This window comes from Engystomops pustulosus, chromosome 2 (assembly GCF_040894005.1).
Source record: "Engystomops pustulosus chromosome 2, aEngPut4.maternal, whole genome shotgun sequence".
Classification (NCBI taxonomy): domain Eukaryota; kingdom Metazoa; phylum Chordata; class Amphibia; order Anura; family Leptodactylidae; genus Engystomops; species Engystomops pustulosus.
Window position 1 is genome coordinate 238,812,048 of NC_092412.1, and position 24,473 is coordinate 238,836,520.

The 24,473-nt window shown below is 44.3% G+C and overlaps 1 protein-coding gene across 2 annotated transcripts in view; it reads left to right on the forward strand.

Moving 5' to 3' along the window:
• USP25 (ubiquitin specific peptidase 25) overlaps positions 1–23,888 on the forward strand; it is a 79,507-nt gene extending 55,619 nt beyond the window's left edge. Inside the window, exons 11-26 of one of the 2 annotated variants that reach the window (XM_072138574.1) lie at positions 683–810; positions 966–1,061; positions 3,254–3,415; positions 3,781–3,983; positions 5,523–5,593; positions 6,170–6,398; positions 7,167–7,367; positions 8,225–8,364; positions 9,323–9,436; positions 17,093–17,188; positions 19,788–19,966; positions 20,621–20,699; positions 21,574–21,653; positions 21,762–21,885; positions 22,086–22,281; positions 23,135–23,888. In XM_072138574.1, coding sequence (XP_071994675.1) covers positions 683–810; positions 966–1,061; positions 3,254–3,415; positions 3,781–3,983; positions 5,523–5,593; positions 6,170–6,398; positions 7,167–7,367; positions 8,225–8,364; positions 9,323–9,436; positions 17,093–17,188; positions 19,788–19,966; positions 20,621–20,699; positions 21,574–21,653; positions 21,762–21,885; positions 22,086–22,281; positions 23,135–23,307 — 2,271 coding nt within the window. In that variant the 3' untranslated portion in view covers positions 23,308–23,888. The remainder of the gene's footprint in view (positions 1–682; positions 811–965; positions 1,062–3,253; positions 3,416–3,780; positions 3,984–5,522; positions 5,594–6,169; positions 6,399–7,166; positions 7,368–8,224; positions 8,365–9,322; positions 9,437–17,092; positions 17,189–19,787; positions 19,967–20,620; positions 20,700–21,573; positions 21,654–21,761; positions 21,886–22,085; positions 22,282–23,134) is intronic. The other variant, XM_072138575.1, reaches the window with a different exon arrangement.
• The last annotated feature ends 585 nt before the right edge of the window (positions 23,889–24,473 follow it).

Consider the following 24,473-nt stretch of genomic DNA (forward strand, 5'->3'; position numbering starts at 1 on the left):
CCTTCATTGTCCCTCTACATTGTCCAGCTTATTCATGAGTAGGGGTACAGCCACACCCCCCAGTGCATGACTGACAGCCTGTATAATGATGTGAGGCTGTATAATGATGTGCTTCCTGGTGCTGGCGCCTCCTGCAGCCTGTGTACGAGATACTCCTACACGTGACTGACAGCCTGTATAATCGTGTGAGGTGTAATGGCTCCTCCATGTTCTTCCTGGTGCTGGCGCCCCTTGCAGCCTGTGTGTGTATATATCAGATACTCCTATACACATTATTGACAGCCTCTGACCATGTGACCAGCCTCATTTACATAATAAAGAAAATATTTTATAATGATTAATGTATAAATTGACTAGATAAAGGCTGGGATGGGATCCTTGTGAGCTGCTCCAACAAGTAGTGGTCACAGGACTAGTGAAAGAGACCTGATGACAGATGTCCTTTAAAGTAACAGTAACTGTAGAATGTTGGAAGAAAGTTGTGACAATGTTGCAGTTTAAGGCCTCCTGCGGACAACCGTGTGCATCCAGTGCATCCAGTCCGTGGGCCATATGTCGGCCCAATCCTTGGGAGTTCTTGCATTATATCAAAATTCCGTACGAGGACTTTTAATGGTGTTACTTTTTGAGGAAATATAAACTTCCCCCTGCATTCCCTATAATGTTTTTGTCTTTCTTCCAGCACTGGTTTACCGAGCTCCCGCCCGTATTAACCTTTGAACTGTCCAGGTTTGAGTTTAATCAAGCTTTAGGAAGACCAGAGAAGATCCATAACAAACTGGAGTTCCCTCCGTGTTTATACATGGACAGGTAAGCATGGTACACCTGCATTTGCTCTATGTTATACTGCAGTCTGCTTTGCTACTCTATACAGCGGCATCATGCAACATAAATGTTTGCTATGTGGTACATATTGCAATATTGGATACATTTTAAAAAAAGATATTTAATTTGTCTTTTGTTAGGTATATGCACAAAAACCGGGAAATTACCAGGCTAAAACGGGATGAAATCAAGCGGCTTAAAGAGCACCTTACAGTTTTACAGCAGCGGCTGGAAAGGTATCCATGTACTTTGTTCGCTATCCACAGGATCAGTTCTAGATCTGTGGTGATGTGAGCACCGGGCCTACTTCTTTCTTTAGTTTCCATTCCCCTATATGAATGGAGAAAATTCCCTGCCATTCAGTTTTATAGGACTGGCAGAAATGGCTCAGTAGAAGGCTTGGCCCCCACCATGGAGTTGAATGGAGTCTCCTGAATAGGGTACAATGCGTCTGATCAATTGTGGCTTCATTCAGAGTGTGTACTTATCTATCAGCGGGTGCTGTTGAGCTAGGGTACCCACCCCGAAAATTGTAGGTAAAGTAAAGCTTGAGCACTCCTATGGATGCCAGGTGTACATTTATTGAATCATGGTAACAAAGTCCACCACTGCATGATGTTTTGGCCAGCCTGGGCTTTATCAAGCACAAAACTGTAGATAGTGGATCAGTGGTTGGAGAAGTAAGGCAGCGACTGGTGTAGTAGGTCTGTACTGCTGCATGGCGCTAGGTGCACGCTTGTGGAATCGGTTACCGGGAGTCAATAAATGTACACATAGCATCCTAAGGGAGAGCTTGAGCTTTACTCATTGAGACTTAAAGTTAGAGGGCCTGTCACCCAGAAATTCGGCACTAAAGTAAGCAGCTCCTAGTGCTAAAACAAATGCAGCAGTGTTACAATGATAGCGTTATAGGAAACCTCCGATAACGCTATCCAACACCCCTGCGGAGTACAATAGAAACGCCAGACCGCTCTCAAAGCAGTCCAGCATATTCATGAGGGGGTGGATTGTGGGCGGGATTAGGGGCGCAGTCACCGCTGAGCCATGGCGCAAGTGGGGCAATCCGGGGAAGAGGCAAACGCTTTGAGAGCGGTCCAGCGTTTCTATTGTACTCCGCAGTGGTGTAACACTGCTGCATTTGTTTTTGCACTAGGAGCTGCTTACTATAGTAAGTGCTCCTAGTGCCGAATTTCTGGCTGACAGGTTCTCTTTAATGAGTTATCCCCTATCCATTGTCCTGCCTATACAGCCATTAGTAACAAAAGGACCCCCATTCTCTTGATCAATTGGATCAGCATTTTTACTACAACTCAAGATGAGACTCACATCGGAGGTAAATTTATGCCATGGTTATGGTTACATCTTTACCAACCCTTTTAGAGGATCTTCAGTTTTGAGAGGAGTGGGGATCCCAGTGCTCAGCCCACCACCGATCTCCATATAAAGTATAAGTTGTGTTGATGGATAAATTACTTTAATGGTACAATGTAGCAAACCGTCTTGGCAAACCGAAAACTTTTATATACCGCTGGTTTCAGAATGCAGAACATAAAGGAAGGAGGCAACAACTTCTCTTTGGACAAAGTACAGGCAGTCCCGGAGTTATGTGCAAGATTGGTTCTTTGGGTTGGAATTTTTTTTTGGAAGTCAGAACTGATATATTTTATATTTGTAACTCCAGATATAATTTTTTTTTTTTTGCCTCTCTTTTATAGATTTTGTGCTGTCATGGGGACAAGGATTATCAATAAAACTTCATTACAGATACCTTACAGGTGGACATTGCCGCCTGGGACTATAGTAACATCCAGAGAGCTTCACCAGAGGTCACAGTCTGTAACTAGGGGTCAGGTGTCCTTAAGTTTGGGGACCACCTCTACTTGAATACTCAACTAACATACGACCCCTAGTTACAAACGGACCTCTGGATGTTGGTAATTACTGTACTTTAGTCCTAGGTTACAATAATCAGCTATAACAGTTATGAAATGTGTCTGTAATGAAGCTTTAGTGTTAATCCTGGTTCTTATGAGAATCCAACATTTTTAAAATCCAGTTGTCACAGAGACCAAAAAAGTTCTTGCTGGGGCTACAATGATAAAATATACAGTTCTGACTTGCATACAAAGTCAACTTAAGAACAAACCTACAGACCCTATCTTGTATGTAACCTGGGGACTGCCTGTATGGACAGATGCTGTGTAGCTACATTTTTTTCATGAATTGGACATCCTACTCTTCATGTACTTATGCTTACAAATCTGTAACACACGTGGTGTCCACATGATGATCCTGCCAAAGAGAAGTAACCAAGATATATAGGAAGCTTTTAATTTATCTCTTTTTTTTGGCAGAACCCTATAATCTGGGCATAGTATTTGTATTATGTTCACCCTTTGATGTTTTCTGTATAATATACAATTTCCAGGTATCTAAGCTATGGGTCTGGGCCAAAACGGTTCCCTCTGGCCGACGTGTTACAGTACGCCCTAGAGTTTGCATCCAGCAAACCGGTCTGCACTTCCCCTGTGGAGGATATTGATACAAGTGCCCCACCTAGTGGTTCTGTGGTCACACAGCCCATGCAAAGGTAAGTCTTATGCATCAACATTTTTTTTTTTTTTTTTTTTTTTTTTTTTTTAAATATGTATATATAATACATCCATTTCAAATTTTTAGGGATATCATTGTATTAGGTTTTGTGTTGCTTATCTTTTTTGCATTTTTACCAACTTTTTAGAGATATTTGCTAGGGTAATTTCAGAAATGATGGATTTCATGCAGGAATTTCATGTACTTTTTCACATTTCTTGACATTGTACTGACTAGTCTACATAGAGAACCACTCCCCTTTTCTATGGATAGGTCTTAGGCCATATGGAAAGGGAGTATTTGATGGTGTAAACTCTAATAGACCGTGTGATTACCTGTTATGTACCATTTGGTTTCTTGCAGCACAATGGAACATCAGGGATCGTCGTCAACCGGTGAGACACAGGCCGGCCAGCGTAGCGTCATTCACAAACCATTCACACAGTCCAGAATACCTCCGGACCTACCTATGCACCCGGCGCCGCGGAACATAACTGACGAGGAACTGACAGTATTAGAAGGTTGTTTGCATCGGTGGAGGACAGAAGTGGAAACTGATACAAGAGGTACGGAGGCCTCTACATTAACCCCTTCACGGCTGCCGTACATCTATAGAAGTCATATTTTTTCACATACCACGAGCATGTAGCAAGTTTATAATTGTCTTGACAGTGGCCAAATTCAAATGGCTATATCTCCTGAGCCGTGGCACCTATAACCACATGTAGGTGGTTTCATATTAATCATTCAATATAATATCAGGCCTGTGTATGGATGCTGCATAGAACTGGAGATATCAACTCTTATAGTTGCAGAAAAAAAAACAGTTTTTTATATATAGCTTTATGTTTCCAACTGTCACTTTAACAGGGGATAATGTTATTTTTTATAAAACATCCAAATTAAAATTAAAGAACAGATTCTTCTGTTTAATATGACACCAGAATTGTGTTTTTAGGTGCCAGGGTTCAGGAGATACAAGCCTACAGACTGTCAGCTGAAGTCAGATTACAGAAAGCGCTGCAGGAAAGACTTAAAGGGGTTGTCCACTTTCAGCAAATATTTGATATTGTTTGTGTGTTTATACAAAGAAGCGCATAGCAGCAACTGCAAAAATTGACCTTTACATCCAGACAGCAATGACCCTCAATCATGAAGGGGTTTATAGTCTTATCAGTCTATACTGTATGTCAGATATGCATGAGTTCAAATACAGTAAAAATGCAGATCCATAGCCAGGGATCATATTGGACAGAACCTGTCTCGGCAACTACTTACTTTCTCAAACTTTTCTCTATTTGAAACAAATAACAAAATAACAACCAAACATCACTTAATGTGCTCTTTTATTTCCTTTTCATTATACATTATATAAGGGTTGTCTCAAGTTTTCAAGTTATCCCTTTTCCATGCATAGTCAGTGAATGGGAGTCCCAGAGATAGCTAAGTGCTGTGCTCAGCAATTTCTGTTGCTTTTGATAGGTCAAATAAAGTAACCTGCTGGAGATTGTGATACCTTTTTAATGGTTAACCTTTCACCTTTCAATTGGGCAGCAATTCTGACACTCCCTTAATACTGAATGGAGCGTCAGGTGCATGCACCTCCTACTGCTCCACCCAATATTGGGATTGGGTCCTATTCTCATGACTCCAGGTCAGGCCTGTGCTAGCACCCGGCTTACCCGTGCAAGTGCCGGGGCCCTGGGGTGCTGGAGGGGTCCACGTGGGCCCCCGGATCAATTGTACCAGTGTTGCTTTAAGACATTGGTACAAATGATTCCCTTCTGGCTGGTGGTGTTTTCTGCCTCTATGCTGCACTTGTCAGGAGCACAGCATAGAAGCAGAATCCGAATCTCACCTTTCCTCGGCTCTGAAGCCAGCGCACATGATGATTTCATCGGATCACATTTGCTGGCTTCAGAGCGGGGTAGGGGGTCGAGTGTGGATACTGGAGGGGCGGCCCATGAAGGGGCCCACTGAGGCTCTATTGCCCAGGGGCCCACTAAAACCTGGAGCTGGCCTGGGATAACATGAAAACTTGGGACAACCCCTCTTAAATGATTCTGGCTTTGTTGATTGATAAATAACACTTTTTGTTCTTCCAGACTTGCAGGACAGTATAGGTAGAATACATCGGACAATAGAACTGATGTATTCGGACAAGCTGATGACACAGGTAAGTTGTTATATCCTTTTATGAGCAGAATTGTACAGTAAATGTGAGAGATGTATATATCAGTCTATACCAGAATCTGCCATTTTTCCCTAGAATGGTGTGCGCCACATATAGTGAGGATTTTAAACCATTTTTAGGCAGCTTTCCCTCTCATCAGAGATTTGCTCTACAAGCTACAGACAGAGAAGGTCTTTACATGGGTGGAAGGCATCTTGCAGAGCTGACTCTGTGCGTTATAGCTGAGATGTAGCAGAGCTGAGAGTGTCATTGTGTTTTATATCCATCTCTTGGATCTCTCATCTTTGATCTGTCTCATCTCTATTTTTCTGTGTCGGATGCTGGTAAAATGTTCAGAAGCTAAATGAAAGTGTATATAAACCTGTACCCTGATAATCCAAGCACATTGTCAGCACACATCTCATAGCACAGAGGAATCATGAAATGTCTGCTTAGAGAGTCCCCGCCCACACTAAAACGGCAATAAAAAGGGGGTTAGAAACTTTGTGTAACCATTAATATGGGATTATAATATGAGAACTTTCTCAAATGATGCAAATTCAATCCATTTTCGTTCAGGTCCCATACCGGTTACATGCTGTGTTGGTTCATGAAGGTCAAGCAAACGCAGGTCACTATTGGGCCTATATATTTGATCATAATGAAAAGCGATGGATGAAGTATAATGACATCTCCGTGACTAAATCATCATGGGAAGAGCTGGAGCGGGATTCTTTCGGAGGTTACCGGAACGCCAGTGCCTATTGTTTGATGTACATCAATGATGGGGAGCAGCATCTGATACAAGGTAACTATAGGGCATGGATCATCACTAGGATATTCAGCATTTAAGGATTCCCGGAAATATTAGTTGGTGTTTGACCTTCTCCAACTGGGGATTGGTCATCAGTATTGAATTTTCTACATCGCCTTTAATATTCTGCCTTTCCTTGCCTGCTCCACTTACACGCAGGCACAGATAGCACCTCTCTGCTATATTGAATCCTGATCCTATCATCATTATGTGCATCCCAAGCAAGCGCCAGAATGCGGAAGAAGCAACTTTGGTATCAAAGTAGATGAGTTTGGAACAAAACCCAGGTCCATTCAGATAAAGGTGCAATGAATAGATTTTACATGAGGCAGGGAGCGAGGGGTTAAGGAATATTCCAAACGATGTAGAACTCTCTCCGTTGTTTGTTCGCTCAGCCCTGACCAGTGTAAATCTATTTCTCATGTTGTCGCAGACGGAGACCCTCCAGGGGGGTAACAATATAAGAGCGTAACACAAATTGACAGGCCAGCGATCCTCTGTGTGTGACGCTGGGAGATGGATGTCCTCCTTTGGGCAGATATCAAGTAGAATTATATTGATACAGAGCATGTCCTGGGCGATCCAATGCCAGAGACGGGCAGATGCCAGTCAAGGTGCCATATCTTTAGGGCAGGATGGCACGTGCTGTCCCTGTGCCTTTTACATACACATGTGATATATGGGACTTGCCTTGTATGTAAAATACTTGATCCAAACCGATGTCCAAATGGCAAATGGATTCAATTTTTTATGTCATTCCAGAGGAGTACGACAAGGAGACGGGTCAGGTCCTTGCTGGGATGGACACCTTACCACCAGATTTAAAGGAATTTGTTAAGGAGGACAACAGGAGGTTTGAGAAGGAACTGGAAGAGTGGGACAAGGAGCAGCTCCGGAAAGCTGAACAGGAGAAGATGCTGCTCGCCCAGAAAACCCTGAAGCCGGCTCCGTCGTCAGTTCCCGGTATAGTAAACCCATTATGGTTTTTGGGCTCCCATAGTTGGAATGTACATATTAGGCTAAAGTCACCAGAGATTACCATGCCTTTCCATCCTGCTGAGTGAGATATATGATCAGTGGAGGCCATAAGAGCCTATGGGGGGCGGATGCAAAGTGTAGCATCTATATTCATTCTCCGTTGCATGAGGAGAGTTCATATAAGCCCATTATTGTCTGGTGCCGATGTTTTCTCCTCCTCCCGCTTTCAGGGGGTAAAGGGAGGAACAGGACTGCGTATCCCACTATATTTACCTAAAGTTGGATAAGTCCTATCCCCCAGTTTTAAGGACCATGTCCGGAATCCACCCGACATATTCTTACAACGGTGGGCTATAACTTGGTGGGAATGTAGCATTGCAGCCTATTTTATGACCCAGCACCATGTTGACTGTTATAGTCTTGTCTTTCTCTGTGGTATCTGTTGTCAATCCCCATGATGCCTCAGCACAGCATCTCCTGAGAAGATAGAGGTAGTACAATATCTGCCTGCTTTGGTGGAGAGGGTGATTATCCTTCTATTTCTAACTTCCTAAAATCTAAGAGATGATGAAAGTACATTATAACTGTGTGACAGCAGTTGTTGTGATAGTGGTTTGCTTTATACCTTTGTACAGTATAGTATCCCATCTTGTTGTCCAAACCTATTGATCCCCTTGAATCAGCAGAAAGGCACATAAATTGCAGGCGGTCACCATAATATCAGATGACCCAACGGAGAGTGCTTCTGTATTGCCTCGGCCGGCTCGCTGCATGTATGTAGAATCTCCTCCATTCTTTGTCTATAATCATTTACCATTTCTGTAATTTGTGTCTCTACCCAGCACCACTGAAAGACCCAGAGTACATGGAGCAACCCACCAGAGCCGAGCTGTCCACAGAGATAAAAGAAGATACCACTAGTGCAATCACTCAGGCCGTCACCCAGTCCGAAGACAAAGGTCCGGAGGCCGTCCTGCAAATGGTTAGACAACACTCATCGATTCCTTTTCAGTTCTGTGTTTCTGGAATTTTCTAGATTTTTTTTGATGTATGGATATACCCCTTGAAATAAACTTGATCCTTTGATGGTCACGGTGTGGCAGGTTTATTGACCTTCTATACCGGTGGAGTTTCTTAATGCCGTCAAGTGGACTTCTATCCTGTATCCATGACGTTCGGGCATCTAGTGATCTGTTCACCCAGAACCTTCAAATTGTTATACATTGTATCAGGGTGAGAGAGGATACTATTGGCTACCATCGAAGGGTGCGTGCTGATTGGCTCATTACAATTTGCACCGAGGAGGAGGGCAAGCTTAGATGTTATCAAGACATAAGCTGACCCTAAGACCATTTGCCAAGCAAAAAATACCAAATCACATAAATGAAGAGATCCTGTATGGCTGCCAGAAGTGAAAATTAGCTCATGAGAGAGGGGGTTTAACCTTATTTTTTGTGCTGCGCACTTAGACGCCCCCTTCCTTACTCTTGCCCATTGCCACTTTTGGCCGATGTGTTGTATCGTTGCAGTACTGTACATAGTGGTTGGAAGTGTCACTGTGTCGTAGAATCGCAAGGAGCTCTGAACCCCTTTGTTATAACAGGGTTAATCAAAGAACAATGTTATTTTGGATGGTCTGTTATAATTTTAGGATGGGATTGGAATGACCGTTGTCCATTGGATGTCTTTGGTATTGCAGCACAGCTCTGGCAGAGGTGTAATGCCAGACACAGCCTATGGATAAGGGAGGCGCTGTTACTAGAAAAAGACTTTTCCAACATATTTAATGTTTCAGGTGTATAGTAAAATATACCATAACGTTGTCATTTGTATCCAATATTATAGCCGTGCATAGTTCATGTATGTTTAGTACGGGATGGGTGTTACTCTAACATGTGAACGTAGCTAACCTTGTATTCCCATAATCTCTCTCTCTGCAGCCCACTGATAACACCCCAGTGCCAACAGCTCCCAGCCAGCGAGTTGTGGAGGTGGCGATCCCTCACATAGGGACTTTTGTTATTGAGTCAGAGGAGGGGGGTTATGACGATGAGGTACCATTTTTTTTTATTTTGGCTGCTGAGCGCCCCTTTGTGCCATTTCTTCCCTCCCCCTGGCGCTTTTTGTTTTGCTGCCTGACTCACTGTTCCTCTGTGGCATGCCAACCCAAATCTCAACTAATATAGCTCTGCCATAAGCAAATCATCAGGCATTGCTCATCTGGGTGCTAGGGATCGGTTTGTGTGCATGCTTCATGCCAAAAAGTGACTCCTTAATCTGCTTGGGACTGTGACTCTCTAATATTCTTTGCATTACTATCTATGCAATAGAACAACAGTGCAATAGCCAGTTTGTGTGTGCACAAGGTTAGGCCAGATATCGGATGATATGGAGCAGGACTAGGAGAGCGGTCAATCTGTGTGGGCGGGGCAAATCAAGTCAACCCTGTCAATCAGTGCAGGTGGGAGGAGTACTGAGGACTCCCAGTGTTTTCCCAGGAGTCCTGCTGACTTCTCCAAATCATATAAAACTATATATCACAGAGTTCAGCTTATCTCCCTCTATCATGTCCCTGTCTTAGATAGGGCAGTGAAAATAACCTCACAGGTTCACTTTTAAAACTTTGACATACAGTTTATATGATTGATTGATTCTATCACGTTGCTATACATGCTATGTAGGAAACCCATGATTTTCTATGCAACGTCTCATTGTAAAAGATCTTTATCGTAGCTGCTGGGACGCCCACTAAATCTTTAAAGGGGGCTTCTATAAGTCACAGGTTGTGGGGCCACTGTGTTGTAACTAGTTTGTCGTTTGGGCCCTGGTATCCGTGACCTTGTTTGTTTTTAACTTTTGAGTCCTTGGAGATCATCATCTCTCTTCAGGTGGTGGTGGTAAGCTTAGGGCCCGGTACAAGGTACTAAAGAGCCAAGCCAAAGCTCGATATTCGGACCGTAGGTCCTGGAGGCAGCCCCATCCAAAATTAAAGGCAAGGTCAATATGGGGGATCAACAGGAACAGGAAATGGTCAGTATGTAGAGTCGCAGAGAACCCTTGCCGGCGATGCCTCATTGGCAAGAGTATTGCCTGTGCATCACCAGGAGCACACAGACCGAGGTAGAGCCCCTGGGGCAGTGTTGGACCACCAGAAGCTGGGATGAGCAGAACTGATGGCCACTAACATATCCATTTGCAGCCATTATCACCCATTATCGAAGAAACTTTGTATTTTCCTTGTATTTCCACATGTAGGATGGAAAATCGTGCAGTTATGTATTTGGTATGTGGGCCTGTGCTTTCAAAAATGTAATTGTCAAAGAAAACTAAATTATCGTCCAGGCTAAGGAAAATCAAGTGTTGTATGGTTTGGAATTTACACTTTTTATTTGTAAATTTCTCTTTTTCTTTACCTTGCGTTCCCCAGAGAGAATAATAACCCCATACCGCTCCATTAACTTGTTCTAACTGCAACATGGATTATTCACCAAATCCTTGGAAAATCCAATGGCATTCCTCTGTGTGCATGGGGTTCCCATAATCACACAGCAGATGGATGTCAGTGAATGACAATGTGGATGGGCCACACAACCCATTACATATGGCAAAAATCCAAGTGTCCGTCTAGGAATTCTGTAGTCCATTATTATGAGGGATCGATCTGATGCTCCAGTTCGGATACATGACTGGGTGCTGTGTATGTAGTAAAGCTGTGGGGTTGGTTGTTGGGGGTTGGGGCGGTGCTGCCATCTGGATAGGTGTGGAGGGGAACTTGTGTATATGTACTATAAATGATACTTGGGAATTGTATGGATGGTAAGGATGACCGCTGCTGACATAGGAATACTTCGCACCATGCAAAGCTTTTGCCACTATGGATGGGAGTGGGGAATTAAAAAATGGACGTAGTTGTTCCATACCATTTCATTTATAGTGTATAAATATCGGCTCTGGTTCCTTAGGAGGAAATTTGTATAAAAGTTCAAATACAACTCTTCATAGAGGAGCTTTCACTTCTTCTGCATTTACCATGTTTCTTGTATCCATCATGAAAAAAAATATTAATTTCACGTGTTTATTTTTTTCCCCCAAAACTGCTTGCAACTACAGTATCTGACAGATTTTTGTTGGTGTTTTGGAGGTGTGCACCCAAAGGCGACTCGTTTGTTTTGTGTGAAATCGAGAAAGGGTTAATTAACATTGTGACCTATTATAAAAAGAGACACAATGTTGCAATAAATACTTTGGGAACAGTGTCGCATGCATGGTACATGCCATAACGAGGCAGGTTTTTTTGGCTGTGTTTATCAGCTAGAAAGCAGCAATTGGGATGGGGTGAAATAAGGTTAAATACACCCTATCCGGATTCTGCTCTTGAAAAGACATAGCTTGATATTATTTAGCTACTATTTTGGGATGTTTGCCATTAGAAGAGTACCTTCCTTACACCTGAACCTCATGGCAATTTTGTAGCTATTGGAAAGGGCAATATAATGGCACAATCCCCCTATTATTACTTTATAATATTTGTAAACTAATTTTGTATAGTTTGAGGCGAGTGTCAAATGGGGCCTTTAACGTCTTTCCTTACCGTTCCTCTTAGGAGGCCATCTCCGTATATTTGTGAAATGAGCCACAAGTTTGCAGTCTTGTGTCACATAGTGATATGCTACATGTGTCTATGACTAGATAAAAGACGTCTAAAGCGAGACCTCGTTACAATGCATAAACACCTCAATGGAAAAATGTCTGTACTGCCCAAAGATCTTTTTATACCTAGGCCTGTGACTAGGACGAGGGGGCATCCTCTACACGTAGAGGAGAGGCGGTTCTACCATCACCATAGACAGGGGGTATCCTCTACACCTAGAGGAGAGGAGGTTCTACCATCACCATAGACAGGGGGCATCCTCTACACCTACAGGAGAGGAGGTTCTACCATCACCATAGACAGGGGGCATTTTCTACACCTAGAGGAGAGGAGGTTCTACCATCACCATAGACAGGGGACATCCTCTACACCTAGAGGAGAGGAGGTTCTACCATCACCATAGACAGGGGGAATCCTCTACACCTAGAGGAGAGGCGGTTCTACCATCACCATAGACATGGGGTATCCTCTACACCTAGAGGAGAGGAGGTTCTACCATCACCATAGACATGGGGTATCCTCTACACCTAGAGGAGAGGAGGTTCTACCATCACCATAGACAGGGGTCATCTTCTACACCTAGAGGAGAGGCAGTTCTACCATCACCATAGACAGGGGACATCCTCTGCACCTAGAGGAGAGGTGGTTCTACCATCGCCATAGACAGGGGGCATCCTCTACACCTAGAGGAGAGGTGGTTCTACCATCACCATAGACAGGGGGCATCCTCTACACCTAGAGGAGAGGTAGTTCTACCATCACCATAGACAGGGGAAATCCTCTACACCTAGAGGAGAGGTGGTTCTACCATCGCCATAGACAGGGGACATCCTCTACACCTAGAGGAGAGGTAGTTCTACCATCACCATAGACAGGGGAAATCCTCTACACCTAGAGGAGAGGTGGTTCTACCATCGCCATAGACAGGGGACATCCTCTACACCTAGAGGAGAGGTAGTTCTACCATCACCATAGACAGGGGACATCCTCTACACCTACAGGAGAGGCGGTTCTGCCATCACCATAGACAGGGGACATCCTCTACACCTACAGGAGAGGCAGTTCTACCATCATAGACAGGGGGCATCCACTACACCTAGAGGAGAGGAGGTTCTACCATCACCATAGACAGGGGGCATCCACTACACCTAGAGGAGAGGAGGTTCTACCATCACCATAGACAGGGGACATCCTCTACACCTACAGGAGAGGCGGTTCTGCCATCACCATAGACAGGGGACATCCTCTACACCTACAGGAGAGGCAGTTCTACCATCATAGACAGGGGGCATCCACTACACCTAGAGGAGAGGAGGTTCTACCATCACCATAGACAGGGGGCATCCACTACACCTAGAGGAGAGGAGGTTCTACCATTACCATAGACAGGGGGCATCCTCTACACCTAGAGGAGAGGAGGGTCTACCATCACCATAGACAGGGGGCATCCTCTACACCTAGAGGAGAGGAGGGTCTACCATCACCATAGACAGGGGGCATCCTCTACACCTAGAGGAGAGGAGGGTCTACCATCACCATAGACAGGGGGCATCCTCTACACCTAGAGGAGAGGAGGGTCTACCATCACCATAGACAGGGGGCATCCTCTACACCTAGAGGAGAGACGGTTCTACCATCACCATAGACATGGGGCATCCTCTAGTCCTAGAGGAGAGGAGGTTCTACCATCACCATAGACAGGGGCATCCTCTACAGCTAGAGGAGAGGAGGGTCTACCATCACCATAGACAGGGGGCATCCTCTACACCTAGAGGAGAGGAGGGTCTACCATCACCATAGACAGGGGGCTTCCTCTACACCTAGAGGAGAGGTAGTTCTACCATCACCATAGACAGGGGAAATCCTCTACACCTAGAGGAGAGGTGGTTCTACCATCGCCATAGACAGGGGACATCCTCTACACCTAGAGGAGAAGTAGTTCTACCATCACCATAGACAGGGGACATCCTCTACACCTACAGGAGAGGCGGTTCTGCCATCACCATAGACAGGGGACATCCTCTACACCTACAGGAGAGGCAGTTCTACCATCATAGACAGGGGGCATCCACTACACCTAGAGGAGAGGAGGTTCTACCATCACCATAGACAGGGGGCATCCACTACACCTAGAGGAGAGGAGGTTCTACCATTACCATAGACAGGGGGCATCCTCTACACCTAGAGGAGAGGAGGGTCTACCATCACCATAGACAGGGGGCATCCTCTACACCTAGAGGAGAGGAGGGTCTACCATCACCATAGACAGGGGGCATCCTCTACACCTAGAGGAGAGGAGGGTCTACCATCACCATAGACAGGGGGCATCCTCTACACCTAGAGGAGAGGAGGGTCTACCATCACCATAGACAGGGGGCATCCTCTACACCTAGAGGAGAGACGGTTCTACCATCACCATAGACAGGGGGCATCCTCTACACCGAGAGGAGAGGTGGTTCTACCATCACCATAGACAGGGGGCATCCTCTACACCTAGAGGAGAGACGGTTCTACCATCACCATAGACATGGGGCATCCTCTAGTCCTAGAGGAGAGGAGGTTCTACCATCACCATAGACAGGGGCATCCTCTACAGCTAGAGGAGAGGAGGGTCTACCATCACCATAGACAGGGGGCATCCTCTACACCTAGAGGAGAGGAGGGTCTACCATCACCATAGACAGGGGGCTTCCTCTACACCTAGAGGAGAGGTAGTTCTACCATCACCATAGACAGGGGAAATCCTCTACACCTAGAGGAGAGGTGGTTCTACCATCGCCATAGACAGGGGACATCCTCTACACCTAGAGGAGAGGTAGTTCTACCATCACCATAGACAGGGGACATCCTCTACACCTACAGGAGAGGCGGTTCTGCCATCACCATAGACAGGGGACATCCTCTACACCTACAGGAGAGGCAGTTCTACCATCATAGACAGGGGGCATCCACTACACCTAGAGGAGAGGAGGTTCTACCATCACCATAGACAGGGGGCATCCACTACACCTAGAGGAGAGGAGGTTCTACCATTACCATAGACAGGGGGCATCCTCTACACCTAGAGGAGAGGAGGGTCTACCATCACCATAGACAGGGGGCATCCTCTACACCTAGAGGAGAGGAGGGTCTACCATCACCATAGACAGGGGGCATCCTCTACACCTAGAGGAGAGGAGGGTCTACCATCACCATAGACAGGGGGCATCCTCTACACCTAGAGGAGAGGAGGGTCTACCATCACCATAGACAGGGGGCATCCTCTACACCTAGAGGAGAGACGGTTCTACCATCACCATAGACAGGGGGCATCCTCTACACCTAGAGGAGAGGTGGTTCTACCATCACTATAGACAGGGGGCATCCTCTACACCTAGAGGAGAGACGGTTCTACCATCACCATAGACATGGGGCATCCTCTAGTCCTAGAGGAGAGGAGGTTCTACCATCACCATAGACAGCGGCTTCCTCTACACCTAGAGGAGAGGAGGGTCTACCATCACCATAGACAGGGGGCATCCTCTACACCTAGAGGAGAGGAGGGTCTACCATCACCATAGACAGGGGGCATCCTCTAGTCCTAGAGGAGAGGAGATTCTACCATCACCATAGACAGGGGGCATCCTCTACACCTAGAGGAGAGGAGGTTCTACCATCACCATAGACAGGGGGCATCCTCTACACCTAGAGGAGAGGTGGTTCTACCATCACCATAGACAGGGGGCATCCTCTACACCTAGAGGAGAGACGGTTCTACCATCACCATAGACATGGGGCATCCTCTAGTCCTAGAGGAGAGGAGATTCTACCATCACCATAGACAGGGGGCATCCTCTACACCTAGAGGAGAGGAGGTTCTACCATCACCATAGACAGGGGGCATCCTCTACACCTAGAGGAGAGGAGGTTCTACCATCACCATAGACAGGGGGCATCCTCTACACCTAGAGGAGAGGTGGTTCTACCATCACCATAGACAGGGGGCATCCTCTACACCTAGAGGAGAGGAGGTTCTACCATTACCATAGACAGGGGGCATCCTCTACACCTAGAGGAGAGGAGGTTCTACCATTACCATAGACAGGGGGCATCCTCTAGTCCTAGAGGAGAGGAGATTCTACCATCACCATAGACAGGGGCATCCTCTACACCTAGAGGAGAGGAGGTTCTACCATCACCATAGACAGGGGGCATCCTCTACACCTAGAGGAGAGATGGTTCTACCATCACCATAGACAGGGGGCATCCTCTACACCTAGAGGAGAGGAGGTTCTACCATCACCATAGACAGGGGGCATCCTCTACACCTAGAGAAAAGCAGTTTTTCTATCGCCATAGATGGGGGATTCTTTACTGTAAGAGCAGTGAGACTATGGAACTCTCTGCAGCAGGAGGTTGTTATGGCGGATACTTTGTACATGTTCAGAAGAGGTCTGGCTTTCTTGCGAACAAAAATTTCACGGGTTCGGCAAAAAAAAATAATTTTTGTTTAATCCTGTAAGTAATGCTTGATGGACCTGCGTCTTTTTCCAACCTTATATACTAAGGTACTATGACTAACTGTTGTGCAATCTTTCGGGGGCTTTATCAGCAGGTCACAATATAGTATCTCAATTACTGTGCTTGAATTTAGCCGGATGCCAATATGTCACAATTACACAGAGAATGGAGCGATGGCTATGGCGCTGTGTGCTCCAGCAGAGTAGGCAGGGGAGGCTGGGGGCGTCAGGTATAAGTAGACAACTTCTAGAACACATCTATAGTGTCACGTGTAGCTTAGACCTTGTATTGTAATGTCCTGTGTTTTACAGGTTAATGCTCTGAGGACGCTGTGCCGCATGTGTCCATCTGCTGCAGTTACCACTGAGTTTTCCTGGGTCACTCTTCCCATTCATCTCACCCATTAACACAATTCGGTGTATTACAAGCAAGCCATCCACCATAGATGCATGCGGCCGCCTGCTTTGAACACCTTACAACTTTTTTTATTATTTTTGCATGCTTCTGATCTATTTCACTAATATATGATGATCAATAAAACTTGAATCCTCTGTGGCAGGTCATGATGACCCCAAACATGCAAGGCATTATCATGGCCATAGGTAAATCCAGGAATGTGTATGACAGGTGTGGACCCGAAGCCGGGTTCTTTAAGGTACAGACTATAACCTATTGTTCTCATTTGCAGTCGGCTTTCAGTTTTTTTCCTGTCTTGAATATTCATGTTGCTATTTTCTGCTTTTACAGTCATAGTCAAGTGTGAATTTTTTGGCAACACCATCACATTATCCAAACTACTGGAGGGTCAACAAAATGCAGTACTTCAGCCTACAGCTGATCATATCAATAGAGTGGGACACTTTGTTTGCTACAGATGTCCTGCCGGACAACTTTAGCAGCATGTCCCCAGCAAGCAGCCTGGTCGCTATGAATTAGACTGATCAGCTGGATTTGTACTGGTTTTGGCTATGATGACAGCATGTCATTCTCCATCTCGGGCAATTTGTGCTCCAGTACCAAGTACAACCACCATTGGTGTACAACACGGTGTTAATAAGCCTTGAAGAGAGCCTAGAGTTATTGATGACACTCCCCAGGATCGTCCTGTAATAACCTTGAAATAATTTACTTTGATATAAAATGGCTACAGAATCTGTCTACAAAAAGTCTATTTGTAGTCTGTAACCATAGAGACAGACAGACTCTGTATATAGGTTTTATTATAGACTAAATTATGACTACAATGGATTGTTCAACTACAGACTCCTATTCTGTAATCGCCCCATAAGGGTTTGATCGCTTGGGGTCTGGAGGTTGAGACCCCAAAAGTCCCCCCCTCCATGCTTCAAACACATAATGCCTAGGGTGGGCCGGATGTTTGGGATAGTTGACCATAACTTGTGGGGAAGCAAAGTTTATGAACGTAACACATGGGCCTGGGCTGTATGAATATTACAGTTCCTACAAGTCTGGAATCACTTCCTACATCTGGGACTAGAATCAGCTTCTTGGCGAATGGAGAATGTACCACTTCTGTCTGCTTATCATCTACAGTTTCAGGACTTTTAGAGGACATTCAAAAGGTCCTGAAATGTCTCTTGTGCACATGTGTGTTGAGGTCTCCATTGGTGGCCATGGGCCCCCTAGAAGGCGTGCGCCTCGGGTTACCGCCCAAATCACTGATATTATAATCCACTACTGGACATGGCTCCTTCCCACATTGATGGCTGCCTAAAATCTTGAAAAGAGGAAAAAGAGTGATATGTCACATCGTAGGAATATGTAGTGAGAAAATTTGTAGCCTAATATTTTCCTGACCTCCACTTTTATGAAAAATGAAACTTGTGAATTAATCAGTCTAATCCCTCCCCCTGGAAAACTGCACTACATCCTTCAATGGTCTGTGATATGTATTGCCACACATTCCAATATTTAAAAAAATTTTTTATTTATTTTTTTTTTAGAGCTTTTGCCATTTAAAAAAACATCCTCTTTAGTGGTAAAGTATTTGATTTTTAGGAACCTCTTACCTCAAACCGCACCACCTGTAGCAAAATGGGGGAGGCATCAGTGGTGCAATTGCCTACTACAAAGCAAGACCTGACTCTTAAAATTAGTATCTCTGTGCACCTTGTATCATCATGGGTGTGAGACACTTCATAGAAAACCCACTTGCTTAAAAAAATAACCTGATATATAACTCCAGGATCGGGCAGAGGAACATTTTCTATGGCGTTCCAAAAAGATGGTTTAGGTTCACCCCTGCCACTCCATTCACTTTTGTCGATCGGTTGCTACCATTCCCATAAAAGCTTCAGTGACCATTTCCATTCTTGACTACTGTAGTGTAAGAGTTGGGAATACACAAGGTGGGGACATGGGACTCCTATTTTTTCTATAAGTTCCAGTTGTAACAGTGTCCTGTATGAGAACCATTGGTTCCTATGGGCAGCTACATGACTTTTCCTTTGCACCCATTTTGATAAATCTCCTACAATAGCTTTGTCTAACAACCTAGTTGCAAAAGTCACTGGACATAGGTCACAAGTACCGGCACTCTTGTTTTACACCGGATCAGTCATCCTCCTTAATATTTTTTAATCCACCACAAAAGAACAATGCTTTCCTTCGAGAGAGATATAAAAGTTGTAAAGGGCATTGGCAAAAAATTTCTTAAAAAGATATTGGGAGAGGTGACAGATGTTAAAAGATATGTTATTATGCAACAAGAATAGAATGTATGGGACTTACCTGGTCAAAGGCTACTAGATTAAAGGGGTTTTCCTGGATTTTAATGTTCGGATAGGTGATCGGTATCATGGCAGCAGGGGTCCAACTAAGTTTAAGCGACCCTAGTGCTCTAGTTAAGGCTGCCATTGAAGTCCCATCCTTTGGTTACATGACCTGTTTGGAGTTCTATTCCATTCAAGTGAACGGGGCTCAGTTGCAATACCAAGCACAACCATTATGCAATGGAGGGCGCTGTGCTTGATGAATGGTATAGCAACCACAGTGCTCATTCTAACATTGGAAAAAAAACTGCTGATAAATGGGGTGCAGGGTTTAGGGTCCCCTGTTTTAGTATGTATAATGTAATATGGCTGTATAACATGTAATATCCGTATGTGTAGGTTGTGGTGTTATAGTGGAAGCCGTTATTTTGTAGGCAGAGTTTTCAATGAATTCTTCTTTCCAGGTTTGTGTCCTTTTTTGTTTTGCCCTATAACTGGCGGCTTTCTGTTTCCTGTCCTAAGGCTATCAAAACGGAATATGCACGGCTATTAAAATTAGCGCAAGAGGATCCACCTCCGGAGACGGATTACCGCTTACAACATGCCATAGTCTTCTTCATCCAGAGCCAGGCACCAAAGAAGATAATCGAGAGAACCCTCCTGGAACAATTTGCCGATCGGAACCTGAGTTTTGACGAGCGGTAAACAAACTTTTTGTGTATTTTTTTTCTTCCTGGGGGCGTGTATATAGACACAGAAAATGTTCCACAATGATCTACTATTTTAGGCTGGGGTCCTACCGGATGGTTTCACAACGAATGGTAGGAGGGTAAAGTATTTGTTTATCCAAAATTTCAGCAAAAATTGTCTATAAGGACCTATAATTTGGTCAATGTCCCAAACATGTTCTGTTTAAAAGAATAACACAATTGATTGTGTTTTTCCCAAACTCTGTCATTCGGGAAAAGGGTGATCCCACACGTATCGGAGCTGAAGCCACGTAGCTGTTTACTAAATGTTATCTATACTCCCAACTGTTGCCTCTTACGAAGTTGTTTATGCTCCTCCATGTTGCCCCACCTATCTCTGTTAACAAAAACTATAAGTTTCCAGGAGCTGGAGGGCTTAGCTTCCAGCTCCAATGTCCAAGGAGCTAAATGTTGGTGAGATTTGTCTTATTTTCCAAATGTAAAACCCTGGGAACATGGAGGGAAATAACTTGGGCCGATCATCAGGAGAGCATAGAGATGCATATAGGCACTTTTTGAAATATCTATGATCTCTGAAGACCTCAATCAATAGGAGAATTTTATAGAATTCTTTTAACAGATTTTCTTCATTTTAATTTTTTTAAGTTGTCGGAACATCATGAAAGTGGCACAAGCGAAGCTGGAACTGATAAAGCCGGATGAAGTTAACATGGAGGAGTACAAGGTTGGTGAATGAGTTTTAGTAACTTGTATATTCAAAAAAGAGGATCTAGATCTTTACTCAGGGAACCTTTGTGCTCTCTTTCAGTTTTTTTTTTTTATCTAGTTCTTATTGTATTTTATGTACATTTTATAGTCTTTCTATAGTCAACTCGTCTACATTAGGCGGTCGAGTAGGGACAGAAAAGGCTGTTCCCTAAACATTGAAAAACGGCCGATAATAGTGCCCACTCCCAGTTATAGTAGAGAATAAAACTGCTACTCAAAGTAAAATTTCAGCAGAAATAAGAATTTTTAGACCTATTTGTCATCCGCTTACTACATATAATACATAGAAATTGTCTCCCCCTACTCCCAGCACCCCCAGAACATCCGATTTTTCCAGACAAGGTGTGGCCACCCAGTGATCTCAGCTACAAGTTAAGTGGAGTTCCATGTGGTAGAAGTCCAGTAGAATGGGATTCTCACATACAGCACTCTATTCTGGTGACATTCCCCAGCAGTATCACCTTCTCTGTGATGGCCATCAGGCATGAGATTATAATTTAGAGAAAAAGTAAAATTTCTAGTACAGGGTATGAGCCACATAACCAGACATGGGAGTGGAATGGCCCTGTGTCTAGAGAAACAATTTGTTGAAAACCTCTTTATGAGGTCTAAACAGTCGGAGCCTACCAATCCTCCACTGGTGTCATCTCCTAGAGATGGTTATGGGACTTTTCATGGGGAGAAGGCAAGTCTAGGCATCCTTCAAGTGATTGAATAAACCTTCACAGAGCTTCTATGGGTTATACATATGTTATTCTCTATGAATAGTGGCTTACGTTAACAGATTGTGTTTGTCTAATATTGGTTTTTGGTGACTCGTTCTTGTATAGAGGTGGCACAAGGAATACAGAAGCTTTCGGGAGACAACAATGTTAATCCTCATTGGATTGGAATTGTTTCAGAATAAGAGGTATGGGGCTGTGTTATTCAGAATGTCAGTGCTTAAGCATTTGATTATTTATTGAGATGTTCCTAGTCTTTCAAGCCTCTTTATCTGTATTTTGTATCTGCCTTTTAGCTACGTTGAAGCATTGCTGTACCTCATTTATGGCCACCAGTACAACAAGGATCTAATATCAAGAGGCCCGTACAGAGGACACGATGACGAGCTGATATCTCATTACCGAAGAGAGTGTTTTCTAGTAAGTAAATGGCTGACTGTCGGGCTTGTAGACTGTCGGGCTTGTAGACTGTCGGGCTTGTAGACTGTCGGGCTTGTAGACTGTCGGGCTTGTAGACTGTCGGGCTTGTAGACTGTCGGGCTTGTAGACTGTCGGGCTTGTAGACTGTCGGGCTTGTAGACTGTCGGGCTGTATTAACCCTTATTTCTTCTGTCCTTAAGAAATTAAATGAGAAAGCGGCTATCATGTTCGAGTCCGGAGAGGTAGAAGAGGTCAACAACGGCCTGACTCTAATGAATGAACTCATTGTGCCATGTCTGCCCATGTTATTGGCAGATGAAATGGAGGAAAAGGACATTATTGCTGTAGAAGACATGAGGAATCGCTGGTGTTCATACCTTGGTCAAGAGATGGAACGTGAGTCCTTGTAGTGTATTACTTTATCATACCTTGCAGGCATTGGCATTGATTAGGTCAGCTTTATAAGTTAGAGGATGTTTCCTCAGTACATCCTCTTTTACATTAGTTGATGGTCTAACTAGAAACCTGACTGGGGCAACATGAAGTAAACATTTCATGTCAGGTTTGATTGCTATCCTATATCCACCACCAGATAAGACCCCCTAGCCCCCCCTCCCTCCGATCTCAAAAACAAGTGTTCTGTTCTCATAATTGGTAGAGTGACGGGTCAAGCATGCATCTTTCCACTCCCTTCAATACTATGAGAGTGCTGGAATTTGGCGAGTACAGCCAACTGAGAGTGGTGGACGTAGAGCATGCGGACGTAGAGCATGCTTGATCTGCAACTCCCATCAATTGGACCCCCATTCTAGTGATCAGTGGAGGTCTAGCCCACAGCTGATCCAGCTTCTTGCCAAACTTGGCACCAAGTACAGCACTCAGAGCTGAATGAGAAATGCTGGTGAATTGGGTTCCCAGTGATCAGACCACCAACCATCGGCCACCTATCCTTTTCCTGTGAATAGACAATGAGTGTAGTTAGTGGATATTTTACTCACTAGGCACCCATAGTTTTCTCAGAAACTGTCTAACCCAGAAACAGTATATACCTTTAAAGTATTTTCTAGATGAGGACAAGCAGCCTGTAGCCACGTCATCTACCGGGTTGCAATCCAATCTTCCTGTCATGGCAGATATCAGGGGTGATCTGGCAGGCGGCATGGCTGTGATGCCTTGCCGCCAGCCGGATAATGGATGGGTTTGTTTCATGTCCTCGTTGAGATGCTTATCTCTGTTTCCATCTCTCCAGCCTGTCTGCAAGAAAAACTGACTGACTTCCTGCCAAAACTGCTGGATTGCTCGACAGAAATCAAAGGTTTCAACGACCCGCCAAAGCTTCCTACTTTCTCCACGCACGAGCTGTGCGAGCGGTTTGCTCGAATTATGCTGTCGCTTAGTCGTACGCCGGCTGACGGGAGATGAACGATGCACCTTCTTACGCACATTGTATAGACCCCCCCCCCCCCCTTTTTTTTTTTTTTGTTCTTTTAGTTTTTAACCTCATGCCTTCTCGTGACAAGGTTTGCTTTGTTGCTGCTATAGTTTTTAACTTGTATTTTTTACGTTACAAACCGCTCAAGACAAAATGACTGTGTATAGACTTTTAGCCAGAACGCAACCACACACCTGAGTTACGCATGGCCTTCAGCATCCATTTAAAATAACCCAAGCAAGGCGCTACCAAATTATCCCCAAATATTTATGACAAGACCGCTTCATTGGCCACGTTTCCTGTGACAGTATTACATTGCTTTTATCTACAAAAACAATTTTATCATCCGACTTTATTTTTATTTTATTTTTTTTGTCCCTTAAGTCTGGGTTTCCGATCTGAGAGCAGCCATTTTAATTATCTGGCGCCGCGTTACAGGATAAGGCGCCCGGTAGCTTGTAAATGAAATTAAAGAATAAAGTTTTATTTATGGCTACTCAGTTTGCAAAAAAAAAAACACACAAAAATAATAAGATATTGTACATTTCTGTATGAATAGATGATTATTTTTGATGAGCTGAGCAGTACTTAATGGACGGGTTTGTGGGGTTCGATTCTGTTTCTTGATTCATTGAAGGATTTTTTTTTTTTAACTTTAGAAAATCAGCACATTATTTCTCGAATAAATTTACTCTTTTTAAAAGAAAAAATAGCATGTTATGTGGGACTATAATGGTTTCATCCAGGGCCGGTGCCAGCACTTGGCAAACTAAGGCAAGTGACGGGACCCGGAGCTGCTGGGGGGGGGGGACTGTTTGGTATGATAAACTAGGGAGTATTTTAGGTAACAGGAGACTGTTTTAGTTTCTGTATTTTTAATGCCGCCATATGAGTTCACTGCTAAGGGGCCTACTGAGGCCTGGGGCCAACCCTGGGTTTATCTATGTCCGCTTGAAATTACACTTTCATTCAGCTAGTAAGTTGGCCATGACCCACAATGCAACATAGCTCAATTCACATCCTACGAAGTTATTGACGCAAATAACCTCTACGCCTCATACACAGAAGCTCAAAAACAGATGCACTCTCTCTAAGGAAGGCCTTCAAATTCCCAAGACCAGGACTGGCAAAACCTCTTCTGTTCACAATCCACATT